The following is an 18,302-nucleotide window of genomic DNA, read 5'->3' on the forward strand; positions in this document are numbered from 1 at the left end:
CAAAACAGACATCTGTGAGGTACAGGTGGCGAATGGGAGCTTCAGGCTGGAGGCAGCGGGGCTTCTCTCATGGCTCTGAGGAGGGAGGATCCCAGAGCCTACTCTTTCAGGGGCCATGAGACAAGAAGGGAAAGTGGGGGGACCCTGGTTTTGTATTTTTGTTTTTACCTGTTTTGGCCATTTCTACCTAGGTCCTCTCACACAGCCAGCCTCACTTTCGACAAACGCACAGACTTAGAGAAAGAAACCAAGTCTTTGCAAAGTCTGTTTTCTTGGTAGCTTTATTGATTGCCAGGGAAAACCAGAAAAATTAATTAGTCTCTAAAATTAAACTTTACACTGAATGTTCTTGTTTCTCTAATTAGAACCTCTGCTAGCAGCTGTGGCTGTGGACGCACCATATACTCAGACATATGTGCTCTCTCTCGCCTACATGTTGGCACCCCAGAGCTGACAGAGGGGGTCAGGCTTGGACAGCCCAGTGGCTCCAACAGGGCCAACCCCCCTTTGGTGCTCTGCACAAGGGGGAACCCCCAGAATGCAGACCTGTGGAGGCAGTTCATGACCCCCTCTCTTGATGGGTCTTGGGGTTCTGGGTTATCTCAGTTCCAGGAGGAGGGGATCTGGGGTTTCAAGCTTGAATCCATCTAGCAGGGGCAAGGTGGTGTGAGATTCCCATGGGTGTGGATCTGAGATGCACAGCCACAGAATACTGGGGGGTGCACAGGACACCCAGAATACTGTGTGTCCTAGCGAAGAGGGCTTGTGGATGAGCTGGGCCTGGCCTGGCCGGGGAGAGACAGGTCTCTGTCAATCGGGTGCATCACATTGTGGCCTTTCCGTTGTGATTAACAAGCGCAAAGATTGTATAAATCAAAATGGCGGATAATAAAGTTGCGGATGACACTGACTCTCCTTCCAGTGTGGCATGTTCCCCATCCTCTTCCTCTCTATTGGGGTGGCCACATAAGGCTTTTTCCCTCCACTCACCTCTTTCCTCCTTCCTGGTTGGGGAAGGGATCCAGGGGGTGGGCTGGGAGGGGCATGTGCAGGGGGAGGGTGGGAGAGCCAAGCAGAGGAGGGAAGGGTGAGAGTGGGATCTGCCCACTAGAGGGGACTATGGGGGAAAAGGGAGTCAGGGAGATTTTTTTTTGGGGGGGGTTGGTGGGAGGCTCCATTGGCAGCGCTCTTTCCTGTTGCTGATTGCGGTCATTTCTGGGGGTTGGTTCAGTAAGACCCACTCCTGGTGTAAGGGCTGGATTCCACTTGGCCCCTTATCTTCCATTTTGTCCTTCCCATATCTTGATTCACAAAACATTCACCCAAAGATATTCTTGCCCCCCCACCCCCAATATGATGCCTTGTGGCAGACCTGACCCTGTCTGTCTTTATCCTGCAGGGTTCTCGGACTCATTGGTAGCGATGGAGGTCACAAAGAGGCTGGGGTTCAGGGTTCGCTGGCGGGCGATTTCTCGGTTGGCGGCCAGAACCTGGCCAATGAGGTACTCGCTTTCCTGGGCGATTTCCGACAGTCGCAAGTCAAACTCCAGGAGCGTGTGGTTCTCCGAAAGGCCTTCCAGAAGTTGCTTCCCGCCATCCTGGGAGAGGGGCACAGCAGAAGGAGCTTTTCTCATCACCACACACACACACACACACACACACACACACACACACACACACACACACACACACTGCCACCCCAGCTTTGAACAGAATCCTTTCTTTTCTTTCTTTTTATTTTTGTTTTTGGGCCACATCCAACACTGCTCAGGAATTACTTCTGGTGGTGTTCAGGGGACCATATAGGATTCCAAGGGTTGAACCCGGTTGACCATGTGCAAAGCAAATGTCCTACCCACTGTATGATCGCTCCAGCCTACCCTGGCGTATTTCTGTCCTATTCTCTCCCATTGCGAGAGGAAAATGGTGTTCGAGATTCACTAACTTGATTCTTCCACCTCAGTAGGCTGAAAACCATGATTGTGTGGTAATGATGGTGTTGTGGTAATAATGGTGTGCCTTGGCTCAGCCCTGCAAATGTGAGTCAAATCTTGCTGACAGGAGGGAATAATTTCCAGAGAGGGTCTCCCAATGAAAGAGAAGGGTCTTTGGTCTTTTTCTGCCCACCCCCCCCAAGTGTGGACTCATGTGAGGTGTGGGTGCAGTAGCCAAGCTACAGAGAGGCCCATGAGGCTCGGCAGGGCAGAGCATGGATGGCGCTGAGCCAACCCCAGTCAATCCCTGGCACTGCATAGTCTCCCGAGAGTACAGGTCCAGGGCAAGGATGCCCTCTGAGAGAATGTCCTGTTTGGAGCAGACTGCTGCTATTCTGAGCTCAGAGTGATAGGGCTTGCATATGCCCAACTTAGGTTCGATCCCCATCACCCTGTGTGGTCCTCAAGCCCTGCCAGGAATGAGACCCCTGAGTGAGCTAGGAGTAAGCCTTTGAACACCCATGGGTGTCCCCAAAATCAAAGAAGAAAACAAAGCAGTGCTGCTGTTCTATGATCATGAGCCAATGGAGTGCTGGAAAATTATGAGGTAAAATGCATTTTTTAAAAAGTGAGGGGGAGGGCCAGAGAGACAGCATGGAGGTAGGGCATTTGACTTGTGTGTGAAAGGACAGTGGTTCGCATCCCGACATCTCATAGGGTCCCCCTAGCCTGCCAGGATTGATTTCTGAGTGTAGAGCCAGGAGTAACCTCTGAGCGTTGCTGGGTGTGACCCAAAAATAAAAATAAAAAAAAAATAAAGTGAAGGGGCCTGAATCCAGGGGTTAGGACACTTGCCTTTGCAAGCTGCAAGCCACTCCAGTTTGATCCCTGGCACTGTATGGTCTCTGAGAGTAGGATCCTAGCTTCACACTGTGGTCCCCTCAAAATCATAAAATGTGGGCCCGGAGAGATAGCACAGCGGCGTTTGCCTTGCAAGCAGCCGATCCAGGATCAAAGGTGGTTGGTTCAAATCCCGGTGTCCCATAGGGTCCCCCGTGCCTCTGCCAGGAGCTTTTTTTTGTTTTGTTTTTGGGCCACACCCGGCGGTGTTCAGGGGTTACTCCTGGCTGTCTGCTCAGAAATAGCTCCTGGCAGGCACGGGGAACCCTATGGGACACCGGGATTCGAACCAAGCACCTTTGGTCCTGAATCGGCTGCTTGCAAGGCAAACGCCGCTGTGCTATCTCTCCAGGCCCACCAGGAGCTATTTCTGAGCAGACAGCCAGGAGTAACCCCTGAGCAACTCGGGGTGTGGCCCAAGTTACCACTACAACCCTGGTTGGAATCTTGCCAGTGCCTATGGTCCCCGGAGTCCCTCCAGGAGACTCAGCAGAATCAGGAACAATCCCTAAACAATACCAGATGTGGTCTGAAGACATAAAAAACGTTGAGTAGATTATATAGGGTAACATCATGTCAAGAACAGTGAGTGTAAACCTCAAGTTGTATAACTTGAATGTGTGTTCTCTCTAAGCATTTGTGTAAATTGCCATTTATGATTCTTTTTTTTTTTTTTTTTTTTTGGTTTTTGGGTCACACCCCGCAGCACTCAGGGGTTACTCCTGGCTCTACGCTCAGAAATCCCTCCAGGCAGGCTCGGGGGACCATATGGGATGCCGGGATTCGAACCACCATCCTTTTGCATGCAAGGCAAACACTCTACCTCCATGCTATCTCTCCAGCCCCGCCATTTATGATTCTAACTGTTGAGCAAGTCAAAGATCAGTTGTCTGTTGGAATGAACCCACAGCCCTTTGTATGTCCTGTGGTCAGTTAGATCACAGCTCTGCCATTAGCTGTGACTACAGGCTCTTCTTGAGCAGTTTAATAACTTTCTTTTTTTTGTTGTTTTTGTTTTTTTATTTGTTTGTTTGTTTGTTTTTGGCCACACCCGTTTTGATGCTCAGGGGTTACTCCTGGCTATGCGCTCAGAAATTGTCCCTGGCTTGGGGGGACCATATGGGACACCGGGGGATCGAACCGCGGTCCGTCCTACGCTAGCGCTTGCAAGGCAGACACCTTACCTCTAGCGCCACCTTCCGGCCCCTTAATAACTTTCTTTGAGATTCATTTTTCCAATCTGTGAAAAAAATACACATCTCAGGGTCTGGAGAGATAGATCAGTGGTAGGGCATTTGCCTTACAGGCCACTGGCCCAGGAGGGACCTGGTTCGATTCCTGGCATTCTATACAGTCCCCCAGCCTGCCAGGGGCGATTTCTGAGTGCTGAAACCAGGAGTGATCCCTGAGTGCCACTGATGTGGCCCAAAACCAACCAATCAATTAATAAAGTTTAAAAAAATACACATCATGGGGCCTGAGAAATAGCATGGTGGTAGGGCATTTGCTTTGTATGCAGAAGGACGGTGGTTTGAATCTTGGCATCCCATATGGTTCCCCCAAGCCTGCCAGGAGCGATTTCTGGGCATAGAGCCAGGAGGAACCCCTGAGTGCTGCTGGGTGTGACCCAAAAACAAAACAAAACAAAAAAAAAACCCAAAAACCCAAAACACCCCAACCCCCCTCCTAACCATCATGGGGCTGGAGCAGTGGTGCAAGCGGTAAGGCGTCTGTCTGCCTTGTCTGCACTGGCCTAGGACGGACCGTCGTTTGATCCCCTGGCGTCCTATATGGTCCCCAAGCTAGGAGCAATTTCTGAGCACATAGCCAGGAGTAACCCTTGAGCATCACCGGGTGTGGCCCCAAAACCAAAAAAAATTAAAAATATACATCTTGGGACAGAATGATAATATAGTGGGTTAGATACTTGCCTTGTTCACAACCTACTGGATTCCATCCCTGGCACCACGTATGGTTCCTCTAATCCCTCCAGGGACAAAGCGCCTAGCACAGAGCCAGGAGTTAGCTCTGAGAATCACCAAATATGGCCCCAAGACAAAGAAAAATTATACACATCTTGGAACTGGTGAGTCCTCTTGAGTGGCAGAGACAGGCTTAGCCTGTGCAAGGAGCTGAGCTCAGTTCGCACCACCTCATGTCTCCTACTTTCTCACTAGCTAGTGAGTGTGGCCCTGGAGCAACACTGGCCTGACTGCCAGCCCATAGAGATGAGAAAAAAAGGGCCAGAGAGATGGCATGGAGGTAGTGCGCTTGCCTTGCATGCAGAAGGATGGCGGTTTGAATCCCGGCATCCCACATGGTCCCCTGAGCCTGCCAGGAGCGATTTCTGAGCATAGAGCCAGGAGGAACCCCTGAGCGCTGCCAGGTGTGACCCAAAAACAACGAGAGAGAGAGAGAGAGAGAGAGAGAGAGAGAGAGAGAGAGAGAGAGAGAGAGCACATATATATTTTTTTGGCCAAGGATGTCACTCTCATGTAAAAATTGAGAACTCTAGGTTTGATTCCTCCTGCCCCCCACCCCCACCCCACCTCAATAATACCTTCTACATAAACTGTGAAGATTAAAGGCTTTTAAATGGCCATCAGGTACCTTACACATTGAGCCTTGAGTAATAGTAACACCAGGCAGTTACTGTGGATCTAGCTAGTGTTTGTCATGGCTATTTACTTCATAAGTAAATTTTACTTAATCTTCCTATCGACCACACTCATAGACAGAGATAGTTTTTGTTTGGGGCCCACAGAGTGGTGTTCAGGGACTCCTCCTGGTTCAGTGCTCAGGGTGAGGCATCAGTCCTGGTAGTGCTCAGGGGACCTTTAGGTACAGGGGATTGAACCTGGGATTCTTACATACCTACTTGCAAAGTCTCTAGTTAGCCCATTAATCTTTCTCTCTGACCCCAGAAATGGATATTATTATTATTATTATTATTATTATTATTATTATTATTTTGTGGTTTTTGGGTCACCTGGCAGTGCTCAGGGGTTACTCCTTTTTTTTTTTTTTTTTTTTTTGGTTTTTGGGTCACACCCAGCAGTGCTCAGGGGTTACTCCTGGCTCTATGCTCAGAAATAGCTCCTGGCAGGCATGGGGGACCATATGGGACACCGGGATTTGAACCATGAACCTTCTGCATGAAAGGCAAACGCCTTACCTCCATGCTATCTCTCCGGCCCCATCAGGGGTTACTCCTGGCTCCATGCTCAGAAATTGCTCCTGGCAGGCACGGGGGACCATATGGGACGCTGGGATTCGAACCGATGACCTTCTGCATGAAAGGCAAATGCCTTACCTCCATGCTATCTCTCCAGCCCCTATTATTATTATTTTTGATATGCTTTGGGTCACAGCCAGCTGTGTTCAGGGGTTAGTACTCCTGGATCTGCACTCTGGGATTATTCTGGTGGGGTGCTGGTGACGATATGGGCACTGGGGATCAAACCCGGTTGATAGCATACAAGCAAGCACTCTACCCACCATATTATCTCTCCGGACTGTAGATACCATCATCTCTACTTTGCAGATGAGAAAGTAGAGGTTCTCCCAAAGATGAAATGACAACAGTCAGAACTGGGATTGGAACTGGGTAAACCCTGAGCTCTTTTTCATCACTATCCTAGAGCAGTTACATTCCATCCACACACCCCGAGGCCTCAGAAAGAAAGACTCACCACCCCGATGTTGTTACAGGACAGATTGAGGCTGGTGAGTGTGGTGTTGGTGGAGAGCACCTGGGAGAGGAGTGTGGCGGTGGTCTCAGACAGCTCGTTGCTCCCCAGATGCAAAGTGGTCAGGCATGTGTTCGTCTGCAAGGCATGGACCAGCGCCTGGCCGCCTTCATCCTCCATGTAGTTGAGGCGCAAGTTGAGGGAAATAAGGTTGGTGTTATGCGCCAGGGCGTGAGCCAGCGCCTGGGCGCCAGATGTGCGCACCTGGTTGTTGGCTAGGTTCAGCACCCGCAGGCGGCTGTGGCTCATCAGCTTGGCGGCAGCCCGTGCCCCTCGGTCCCCAATGAGATTGTGCGACAGGTCCAGTTCCTCCAGGGCTGGGTGGTCCAGGAGGCTTCGAATTAGGACGCGTGACTTGTCATCATCCACCTTGCTTCGGGTCAACCTGAAGATCTGTGGGAAGGAAGAGGATCTATAGTGCTTGGCCACCAGGGCCTCTAGGTCTGCCTTGTCTACCGCCTTCTTATTTTTGGTTTTTGGGTCACACCCAGCAGAGCTCAGAGGTTATTCCTGGCTCTACAGTCAGAAATCACTCCTGGCAGGCTCGGGAGACCATATGGGATGCCGGGATTCAAACCACCATCCTTCTGCGTGCAAGGCAAACACCCTACTTCCATGCCATCTCTCTGGCTTCCTATCTACCTCCTCCTGCCCACACAGGGGCCTGATATCCGAAAGCTGGGACCTGGCTCTTGTGGACAGAGAAGAGGCCGATCCAGGATGGGCTGAGTTTGTCAGAAGCAGTGGCAGTCAAAGGAGAAGGCTGCCACTTACTGAGCAATTACTATGTGTGGGGTGTTGCCACTTAGAGTAATTATTATGTGCTAGAACATTTTGTGACCATTAGTTCTAACCCTTAGCATCCCGATAGGGTTGAGCAAGTTCTGTCCAGTTTACAGATTAGAAAGGGAGGCATAGGATACATCCATCACTTACTCATAATGATTAAGCTGGAGAGGCTTAATCTTTTTGTTTGTTTGTTTGTTTTTCTTTGTTTTGTTTTGGGGACCACACCTGGTGATGCTTGTTCTGTGCTGAGGCAGGGGTTCACACATGACCCAAGACCATTGAGCTGTCTCTGCTCTGAGTTTCCGAGGTATCTCAATGAGAGATGCACCCCTAATTTTTGTTGGATTGATTTTTTTTCCTTTAGGGGTGGGGGAGGAGGAAGAAGTGGGAATGAGACATTTTTGTTTTGTGGCACCTAGAATTGAGCCCAGAGTCTCACTTTATCCAAGGCCTCTGCCTGTGCTTTATTACTGATCCATGTCCCCATCACCTGCTTGAAATGTGCCCTGCCCTCGGTTGTGTGATACAATTCAATGTTGCTTCCTTCCTCTGAATTCCTGGCTGGTGTTCCCTCTTCACCAAGAATACTTCAGACATACTTACACAAAATCGTTTGTTGTGTATGTAAGATTCAAATTTAACTGGACATTTTGCAATTTTTTTTTTTTTGGTTTTTGGGTCACATCCGGCAGCACTCAGGGGTTACTCTATGGCTCTATGCTCAGATATCACTCCTGGCAGAGGGAACCATATGGGATGCCAGGATTGGAACCACCATTCTTCTGCATGCAAAGCAAACACCCTACCTCCATGCTATCTCTCTGGCCCCGACATTGTACACTTTTTCTTGACAGCCCTGACAACCTGATCTTTTTTTTTTTTTTTTTTTTTTTTTGGTTTTTGGGTCTCACCCGGCAGTGCTCAGGAGTTACTCCTGGCTCCATGCTCAGAAGTCGCTCCTGGCGAGCACGGGGGACCATATGGGACGCCGGGATTCGAACCGAGGACCTTTTGCATGAGAGGCAAACGCCTTACCTCCATGCTATCTCTCCGGCCCCACAACCTGATCTTAATTGCAGTGCTCTGTTTCTATGCTGACTGTCTCAGGCCTTCAGTTCTAGTAACTGTGCTCCAGAGGGCACATAGGGACTGAATTCAGGCATGGCTACATGTTCAGCACCTAGGACAGGGGCTTGCATGCTCAGGAAGGCACACATGGATGGATACAAGGTAGTAGTGGCATGTCATTCATCTTGCTACTGCCAGAACCTCAGCTCAGGGCAGGGTACAGGAGACACGCTTGGTCAACAGAGGAGAAGGAAGTACGAGGATGACAGCAGTGAGATGGAGTGGGGAGCAGAAGGACAGTAGAGGGGACCAGAGAGACCCTGGAAAGGGAGGTGGGGTGGGCGGTACCTTGAGGGTGGAGCATGCTTTAACAGTTGCTGCCAAGGAGTGGCAGTCTCTGAAGGTGAAGAGAAAGAGGTTCCACTCAAAGTTCATGCCACAGTCCTTCACGCCGTATACCAGGTCCAGCTCCTCCAGGTGGCTCAGGCTGGCCACCAGCGGCCCTAAGGAGTAGTGGTCCGTGATGGGCTCCTCTGTGTCCCCCTCACTGCCCGAGTCGGTCTGATCACCATTTCGCAGGTGGCGTGGGAGCTGCACAGGTGGGAGGAACTGGTCCACGCGCAGCCGATACACGTAGTCCTTGCAGAAGGGCAGCAGGTCAAGGATGACATTGGGGTCCGTGGTGCCTGGGATGAAGTGTGTCAGCAGGTTCTCTAGATGCCTCTCGAAGAACATGTGCTTCCAGCTGTCCCCGTGGCGGGCTACGTGGCATACCTGCCACCGCTTCATGCAGCAGCGCTGCCAATAGTCCTCGTCATCGATGAGGTTAGCGGTGATGGAGAGCGGCAGGTCGGGCGGCAGGTAGCTGAGCACCTTCTTCTGGTACTCCGGGGGCAGCTCCTTCAGGATGGGGTTGGCTTTGGGACAGGAAAGACAGATGGACTCTCAAGCTTGAGACCACACACCCCAGTTGGCCATGCCCTGGGCCTGCCTTCCAGCAGGAGGCAATCCTTACTCTCTGGAAGGATTGAGAGAGAAGGACACGGGGCCAGAGAGATAGCATGGAGGTAGGGCATTTGCCTTTCATGCAGAAGGACGGTGGTTTGAATCCTGGCATCCCATAGGGTCCCCTGTGACTGCCAGGGGTGATTTCTGAGCGCAGAGCCAGGAGTAAACCCTGAGCGATGCCAGGTGTAACCCAAAAACAAAAACAAAAAACAAAAAAAAAAGAAAGAAAAGGACACACAGACCTGGCTTTGGGATATCTCTGCAGAGGGACACCTTAGCACCTCAAGGTCCCGTCCCCCACCCTTGAGGAAGATGCTCAAGTCCTGCCTTCTGTGACTAGTTTTGGGGTGGGGAGGAGAGACTCCCAGGGAGTTCTCGGGGATGCTTGAATAATTGCAAGGTTCAGTGCAACAGTCTAAGGTTGCTTGATCCCTGTGGAGCCCTCATTACTCAGGTGGTTCTCAGGGGGCACATAGGGCTAAATCCTTCGAGCTGGGGAAACCCATGTGGTGTTGGAGTCTGAACATAGGTTGGGTATATGCAAGGCAGGAGCCTTAACCTCTGTGGTCTCCATCAGTGATCATTCAGTCTGATGGAAGAGACAATATCTGACTTCTGAATTTCCCAATTTGATTTTTTTTTTTTTTAGTTTTTGGGCCACACCTAGTGGTGCTCAGGGATTACTTCTGGTTCTGTGCTCAAAAATGTTCCTGGTGTGGGCTGGAGAGATAGCACAGCAATAAGGTGTTTGCCTTGCATGTGGCCAACCCAGGATGAACCTAAGTTCAAATCATAGCATCCCATATGGTCCCCCGAGCCTGCCAGGAGCGATTTCTAAGTGCAGAGCCAGGAGTAATTCCTAAATGTCACTGGGTGTGGCCCCTCAAAAAACCAAAATGTAAACAAAATAAAACAAAAAGATTCTCCTGGTGGACTCAAGGGACCATAAGGGACAGAATACATATTGGCGATTTGCCAAGGGCTAGCACCCTAGTCACCATAGTCACCGGACTATCTCTTTGGCTCTCTCCCAATTTTATTGAACTCCTTCATTTTCAAAACAATAATCACAAGGGGCCGGAGAGATAGAATGGAGGTAAGGCATTTGCTTTGCATGCAGAAGGATGGTGGTTCGAATCCCCACATCCCATATGGTCCCCCGAGTCTGCCAGGGGTGATTTCTGAGCGTAGAGCCAGGAGTAATCCTGAGCGCTGCTGGGTGTGACCCAAAAACCAAAACCAAACAAACAAACAAACAAACAAAAACTCAACAATCACAAAAGGTTTAGAGGGGCCAGAGAGGTTGTAAAGGTGAGAAGACACTTGCTTTGCATATGACTGGCCCCTGGTACAGCATAGGACCTCCTGAGCACCACCAGAAGTGATCCCTCAGCATAGAGCCGGGATAAGCCCTGAGCACAGCTGGGTGTGGCCAAATTCCCTCCTCTCAAGTTTAAGATAGTAATTTATTTATTTATTTGTTTTTTTGGGGGGCGGTTCTCATCTGGTGGCACTCAGAGGTTACTACTGGCTCTGTGCTCAAAAATCACTCCTGGCAGGCTCAGTGGACCATATGGGATGCTGGGAATTGGACCAGGGTCCATCCAGGGTTGGCCACAAGCAAGGCAAACACCCTACCAACTGTGCTATCTCTCCAACCCCAAGAGAGTGTTTAAAAAGCTGAGAATACAAAAGGAATCTAAACAGGGATGGAGAGGTGGAACAAACAGCTGGAACATGTGAAAGGTCATTGTTCAATGCCTAGCACCACAGGAGCCCCTGAACTCTCCAGCGTCACTGGATATGCCATCCTTCCCAACCAAATATAAGAGAAACAGAACCAAAGTGCACTAAACTAAGGGCAAAAATAGGAGGGAGACAGCACACCACTGGAAGATTATACCCTTTGGGTGGTGCAAGGTACCAGAGACCAGATGCTGAGTCCTCAGAGAGAAGAGTCGAGGTTTTATTTATTTATTTATTTTTGGAAAGGAATAGCCTTTATAGAGCAAAGAATATGGAGGCAACCAAGGCTCTGGGTGGAAGAGGAGTTGACTCAGCGTGGGCTGGAATGAATGGGAAAAGTGAGGAGACATTGCATGTGGGTGTCTGGAGTGGGGACAGGAGACACTGTCTGGTTCCCAGTGGATGGGAAGGTGAGAGGGACTGAGGGACAGAGGGGAGGTCCCACTTCCCACCAGAGACTCCCGACTTTCTCCATCATCCCAGGTCAGGGCCCGACTTACTCTGGAAGTTCTCCACGATATGCTTGATGCAGAGCTCCGTGAGGTAGGGCACGATGGCCAGGGTCCACTCGGGATCCTCAGAGATAATCCTACGCATCCGGCGCATAGCTCCAGGCCGCGAAGCCTTCCGAGACGAAGTAGAAGGACCCCCTGCCGACTTCGGGGTCTGAGGGGTCGGGCCGGTCGCTTGGCTGCGGCTGGCGGACGAGGAAAGCGATGTCCTCTTGGAATCCTGCATGTCGGGGGACTGGCAACAAGGCCTGAGGCCCCTGGGCTAGGAAGCTTCTCAGATTGGGCGTCCTTGATCCTGAGGGCATCTGGAGCAAGAGAAGATGGGGAGAGGTAGATGCTGTCGCAGTGACTTGGGGTGTGGTGTGCACATTTGGGTGTAGTGCTAGCATACTCCTTAGTTGTGGTGGATATACCCTTGGCAGTTCAGGTGGCTCACCTGGGCAGTAGTTGAGTGGCTCTAAGGAGTCACACACTTGGTCTCAGACATGCCAGACAGGTGCATTCACCAGCTGCATTATCTAGCGGTTTATTTGTGGGGTAAAGGTGAAGGTGCAAAGCTCATAACTAGCTGTGTGGTTCTGGGCATGTTACGGACCCTCTTCTGTGAGCTGAGGAGATCACAACCCAGCAAGATGAATGGGATAAGTAGATATAAATATAATATTACACCCAAAGTGAAATGAGACCATTTCTGGGGTTTCGGGGATGGCAAAGATCTGGATCTCCCACATGAAAAACATGTTCTTTAGCCCATCGAGCTATCATACCTGGCCCCTAACAGTTGCATTTGTATTGTTATTTGTTTTTTGTGGGGTTTTTCTTGTTTTATTTATTTGTTTTGGTTTTGGGGCCACACTAGCAATGCTCAGGGGTTACTCCTGGCTCTGTGTTTAGGGGAGGCTCTGCAGGCTCAGGGGACCATAGGGATGCTGGTGATCGAATCCAGGTCTGTCCTGGATTGGCAGAATGCAAGGCAAACACTCTACCGCTGTGCTATCACTATGGCCCCTGTTTTTGTGGGGTTTTGGGTTTGGGGGATTTTTGGAGGGCCATCTCCGGTGGTGTCCAGGGCTTATTCCTGGCTCTGTACTCAGAAATCATGCCTGGGGCCTTCAGGGGCCATATGGGATCCTGGGTTTTAAACCTAGGTGAGGGGCCGGAGCAGTGGCACAGCAGTAGGGCGTTTACCTTGCATGTGGTGACATAGGATGGACCGAGGTTCTATCCCCCGGAGTCCCATATGGTCCCCCAAGCCAGGAGCGATTTTTGAGTGCATAGCCAGGAGTAACCCCTGAGCATCACTGGGTGTGGCCCCAAAACAAAACAAAACAAAACAAATCAAACCTGGGTCAGCTATATGCAAGGCAATTACATTACCCGCAGTATTATCTCTCCAACTCCATGTTATGTTTTATTTAATCACTATATGCTTGATTTATAATTTAAACTTTATCCTAGAGTTGCACTTATAGGAAAAACCAGTCTAACAGTCCTAAATCTTATCTTTTTTGCTTGTTTTTTGGGCCACACACCTGGCAATGCTCAGGGGTTACTTTGGCTCAGTTCTCAAGAATTACTTCTAGATGGTGCTTGAGCGACCATGTGGGATATCAGGGATTGTTATGGGTCAGCCTTATGCAAGGCAAATGCCCTACTCCTTCTGCACTATTGCTTTGCTCACAATCTTATCATTTAAATGTGCAAGCGTGGAGCTGGAGAGATAGCCTGGAGGTAAGACATCTGCCTTCCATGCAGAAGGAAGGTGAATCCCGGCATCCCATATGGTCCCCCGTGCCTGCCAGGGGCAATTTCTGAGCGTAGAATCAGGAGTAACCCCTGAGTGCTGCCAGGTGGTGACCCAAAAACAAACAAACAAAAAAAAGTGCAAGCATTAAACTTTTTTTGTTTTTTTGGGTCACACCCAGCGATGCTCAGTGGTTACTTCTGGCTCTACGCTCAGAAATCGCTCCTGGCAGGCTCGGGGGACCATATAGGTTGCCAGAATTCGAACCACCATCCTTCTGCATGCAAGGCAAATGCCCTACCTCTGCGCTATCTCTCCAGCCCCAATCTAAAGATCTTGAGGTCTTAATTGTTCATCTGACCTTAAAACCCACCAGCTGTTACTAAAATCTGGTACCTGTTCTTTTCCCTCCCCTCTCCTTTCCTCTCCTCCTCTTCTCTTCCCTTTCCTCCCTTCCTTCTCTCTCTCTCTCTCTCTCTTTTTTTTTTTTTTTGGTTTTTGGGTCATACCAGCAGCACTCAGGGGTTACTCCTGGCTCTATGCTCAGAAATCACTCCTGGCAGGCTCGGGGGACCATATGGGATGCTGGGATTTGAACCACTGACCTTCTGCATGCAAGGCAAACGCCTTACCTCCATACTATCTCTCCGGCCCCTCCTCATTTTTTTAAATTAAGACACCATGATTTACAAAGTTATTCATAATAAGTTTTAGACGTATTATATTCTGCACCAGCCCCATCACTGTATCAACTTTCTTCCCCAGTGTCCCTAGTCCCCATCCCCCATCCTCCAGACTGCATCCCTGATAAGCACTTTTTTTGTTTTGTTTTATTTTTGGTCTATATCCAGTGGTATTCAGGGGTTGCTCTGGGCTCTTGACTCAGGAATCACTCCCGGTGGTGTTTGTGGGACTGTATAAGATGCTGGGGATTGAACCCAGGTCTACAGTGTGCAAGAAAAGTATTATCGCTTGCCCCCACATTTTGAAGTTTGCTGGTTATAACTTCTATCTCCTACTTCCAGTGTTGTTGACTCTGTGGATATAAAGCTATAATATAACATTCCTCTACACCACCAATTATTAGAGGCCCTTGAACCCTGACCACTGTTTCCTGTTACTTCCTGCCAGCTTTTTCTTGCAAATCTCTCTAGTTCTTTCCCTCTATGTCCTTGCCTTCTGGAGTCAAGGGTGTTCAAGTTATTTCCCCTTTTAATATCTCCCATTACCTTAAGTGCCTTCATCCTCATAGGGGTTGTCATGGAAAGGTTCCAGGGCCAGGGAGACAGCTCCCTAGGTTTTATTTCCCAAACTGCATATGGTCTTTCACCAAGCACTCCTGGGAGAGATCTCTGACCAAAGAGCCAGGAAGAACCCCTGAGCATCACTGGATGTGTGACTCCCACCTTCATTACCCAAATCAAAACAATCAAGGATTAACTATATACTTTTCATATCAGCCTTTAAAATAGATGGCTTTTGGGGATAGAGAAAAAGTACAGGTTTTATTTTTTTTTGTACAGTTGTTTTTGCAAGTGATGACTTGGGTTTTAATCACTGAAATCCCATAAAGTCCCTGAAGCACCACCAAAGCAAATAAAAAAATGTCTGATAGTTCAGGGGACCTGAGAGGTAGCACAGCAGTGAGGTTGCTTACTTTACACACAGCTGACCTGAGTTTGATTTATTCACCCCATACGGTTCCAGGAGTGATCCCTGAATGCAGAGCCAGGAGTAAGCCCTGAGCCCTGCTGGGTTGGTCCCCAAACCAACCAATGGTTCAATAGCCACTTGAGGCCGGGGTCTTTTCTGCACAGTGCAGGGTGGGAAGGAGAGGGAGCCAGAATTCTGTTCTGCACAATAGTCAACATTATCTTCTCTTCTCCTCTAAGCTGCCCACCTTCTCCCTTCAGCTTTCCCATGGCATCTTCCTAGTTCTGCCTGTCTTCTGACATTCTGGAAGACAGAAGAAAGCGTGGGAGGTGGAAAGGCAGCTAAATCTGGGGCTGAAAGCAAGAGAGAACATGTGTCTGGGGACAGTGCGTGTGTCCCTTCCTGCACCCTTGCTGTCTGTGCCCTGCCCGGAGGCTGCCGGCAGCATGGCAGTTCTCCTCCATTTTGCTCCCTGCTCTGGGCCCTGTGCAGTGACCTGTGGGAAGGGACATTCTGAGCCAGCCAAGGTGTCCTTGGCAGATGGAGGGGACCAGATGGAGCTCCCCAGCCATCTAGTATCTCAAGGAGGGAGAGCTTGGCGCAGAGAGAGAGAGAGAGAGAGAGAGAGAGAGAGAGAGAGAGAGAGAGAGAGCAGTATGGGGAAGAGATGTATTTGTCAAATCCTTATACAAATTCACAAACTGCATTTGCTAGAGTTGTGGAATGACCAGTGGATATTTCCGTGAAGCCGCAGTGTGACCTTGGTCAAGTTATTCAACCTCTCTGAGATTCAGTTTCCTGATCCATAAAACCGGATGCCATTACTTTGCTCTGTGGGCTTTGGGGAGAGTCCTCTGAGATACTATTTCAGTGGCAGTGATGGCACACGGAGCGCGTGTGGGGATGTCTGCAGCTCTCCTGCTTTGTGAAGGCTTTGGATTTTAGGTTGTGAGAAGAGAGACCTGGCAGCTTGGGCAATAGGACAGGGACAGAGACCACAAGCCAGCCCTACTCCTGCGAGCATCAAGTCTGGGCTCCCTTAAAGATCTGGCCTCCAGCAGGCAGGTTTATTACTTGGCTGTAGAAGTCTCAGACACCTGAGGGCCACCCCCAGGGGAGCAAGCCCCAGCATGGCAGAGGGAGCCCCAGTTCTCCGGTGGGTGTTGCCATGGAGCCAGCTCCAGGGGCATTACTCACACCCCACCTCGAGAGCCCCTGGGAGCAACATGTTGGTTCCACCTCTGGGACGAGGTGTGGAATAGGCTGGCATTAATCCCTGGGTATTGTTTTTCCTTTGGTTTTTGGGTCACATGTGGTGCTACTTATGGGTTATTTATTTTTGGGGCCACACCTGGTGATGCTCAGGGGTTCCTCCTGGTTTTGTGCTCAGAAATCACTCCTGGCTTGGGTGGCCATATGGTATGCTGGGGGATCCAACCAAGGTCCGTCCTAGGTTAGTCCTAGGCGTCCTTGTGCCACAGCTCCGGCCCCCACCTAGGGGTTACTTCTAGCTCTGCACTCTTTGGAATCATTCCTGGCAGGCTCAGATCAGAGAGGATTGAACCTGGGTTAGCCATGTGCAACTTGTGTAATTTTCGTGTTCTCTCTCTCTCTCTCTCTCTCTCTCTCTCTCTCTCTCTCTCTCTCTCTCTCTCTCTCTCTCTCTCTCTCTCTCTCTCTCTCTCCTCTCTCTCTCTCTTCTCTCTCTCTCTCCCCTCTCTCTCTCTCCCCTCTCTCTCTCCAGTTCTATTCCTGAGATGTTAAAAATAATTATTTATTTTGGGGAACATTTGAGCCACAACTGGCTGTGCTCAGATATCACTCCGGAGGGTACTTGGGGAACCATATGTGTTGCTGGGTGTTGAACCAGACTGTGCAAGGCAATCGCCATACTCCTTTCCAGCGCCTCCTCCTGAGGTCTTAAATCCCCCACTCTTCAGAATAGCTGATGTCAAAGACCCCCCCTCACCCCAACACATCTTTCCCTTACAGCCTGCCAGATTCACTGAAGTCCCCCACTCACATGGTCTCATGTCAGTGCTGAAACTCACAAGGACACAGCTGAAATTTCCACTTAATCACTTCTTGAGTTTTTAAAAATAGGCATTACAAAATATTTTTGGTAAGCAGATTATTGCCAGTCACAGAGAATTTTTCCAAGGAAAAGTCTCAGCTCCAAATGTTTTCTCTCTGGCCCCTAAATGTGTGTTTTTAAAAATGTATTTATATATAGGGACCGGAGAGATAGATAGTACAGCAGGTAGGACGTTTGCCTTGAACACGACTGACCCAGGCCCTATTCCCAGCATCCCATATGATCCCTGATCCTCCCAGAGGGATCCCTGAGTGCAAAACCTTGGAGTAAACCCTGAACACCACTGGATGTGGCTTCAAAACAAAAGCCACATTTTATTTTTTGATGTTTGAATCTACTGAACTTGGGGTTACATTAAAGGCCTCTTCAGGTAGATTCTTTCATGTAAAGTTTCCTTCATGTAAAGGCTGTGTCTAGCCCCCTAAGCATCTTCCTGGCCCTATATATTATAATTTAATTTTGTTTTGGGAGTCCTCCAAGCAGTTTTCAAGGGATCTGGGATCATTCCTAGTGATACTGAGCTAACTGTACTGTGAGGAAGGTCATATAGTGCCAGGGTTTGACTTTGGGTTCTTGTGTATGCAAAGCAAGTTTCCTCATCGTGAGTGATCTCCCAGTCTAACATAACAAACGACTGATTTTCTTTTTAATTCTTTGGATTTTACTTTATTTTTTGATTTACAACACTATTGATGAGCTTCATGCACATATTTCAACATATCTCCTACACTGTGTGTCCATTCCCTCCACCTTTGTTTAATGGAATACTGACTCTCTTGTTTGTTTGGCAGTGCCAGGGACTCCCACAGGTAAGGCAATGTTCTCTACTACTGAGTTGTATCCTTAGTTCTAGGAACGGTATCTTAGTATTATATTTGTGTATGTGGGTTGACATCAGTCTGTTAACACTGAGGTGTTTTTTGAAAACATGTCTCTTTGGGGCCGGAGCAGTGGTACAGCGGTAGGGTGTTTGCCTTGGCTAATCTAGAATGAACAGGTTTGATTCCCCCAGTGTCCCATATGGTCCCCTAACCAGGAGTGATTTCTGAGCGCATAGCCAGGAGTAACCCCTGAGCATCACCAGGTGTAGCCCCAAAACCAATA

The 18,302-nt window shown here is 49.4% G+C and overlaps 1 protein-coding gene across 1 annotated transcript; it reads right to left on the bottom strand.

Annotated features, from left to right (window-relative positions):
• Positions 1-1,388: 1,388 nt before the first annotated feature.
• Positions 1,389-11,932, bottom strand: TCTE1 (t-complex-associated-testis-expressed 1). The gene is made up of 4 exons (XM_049765499.1): positions 11,695-11,932; positions 8,789-9,357; positions 6,527-6,976; positions 1,389-1,598 (listed from the first exon to the last, which is right to left on the bottom strand). Exons 1-4 carry the CDS (start codon positions 11,930-11,932, stop codon positions 1,389-1,391), a joined length of 1,467 nt encoding a protein of 488 aa, XP_049621456.1.
• Between the last annotated feature and the right edge of the window lie 6,370 nt (positions 11,933-18,302).

This window comes from Suncus etruscus, chromosome 18, assembly GCF_024139225.1.
Source record: "Suncus etruscus isolate mSunEtr1 chromosome 18, mSunEtr1.pri.cur, whole genome shotgun sequence".
NCBI classification, from domain to species: Eukaryota; Metazoa; Chordata; class Mammalia; order Eulipotyphla; family Soricidae; genus Suncus; species Suncus etruscus.

Excerpts from the sequence above, each read along its gene's own strand:
- TCTE1 (XM_049765499.1), bottom strand. The coding sequence starts at position 11,932 with ATGCAGGATTCCAAGAGGACATCGCTTTCCTCGTCCGCCAGCCGCAGC. Across the intron at positions 9,358-11,694 it reads TATCGTGGAGAACTTCCAGA|CCAACCCCATCCTGAAGGAG; the intron begins GTAAGTCGGGCC and ends CCTGTCCCAAAG. Across the intron at positions 1,599-6,526 it reads CCTGTAACAACATCGGGGTG|GATGGCGGGAAGCAACTTCT; the intron begins GTGAGTCTTTCT and ends CCCCTCTCCCAG.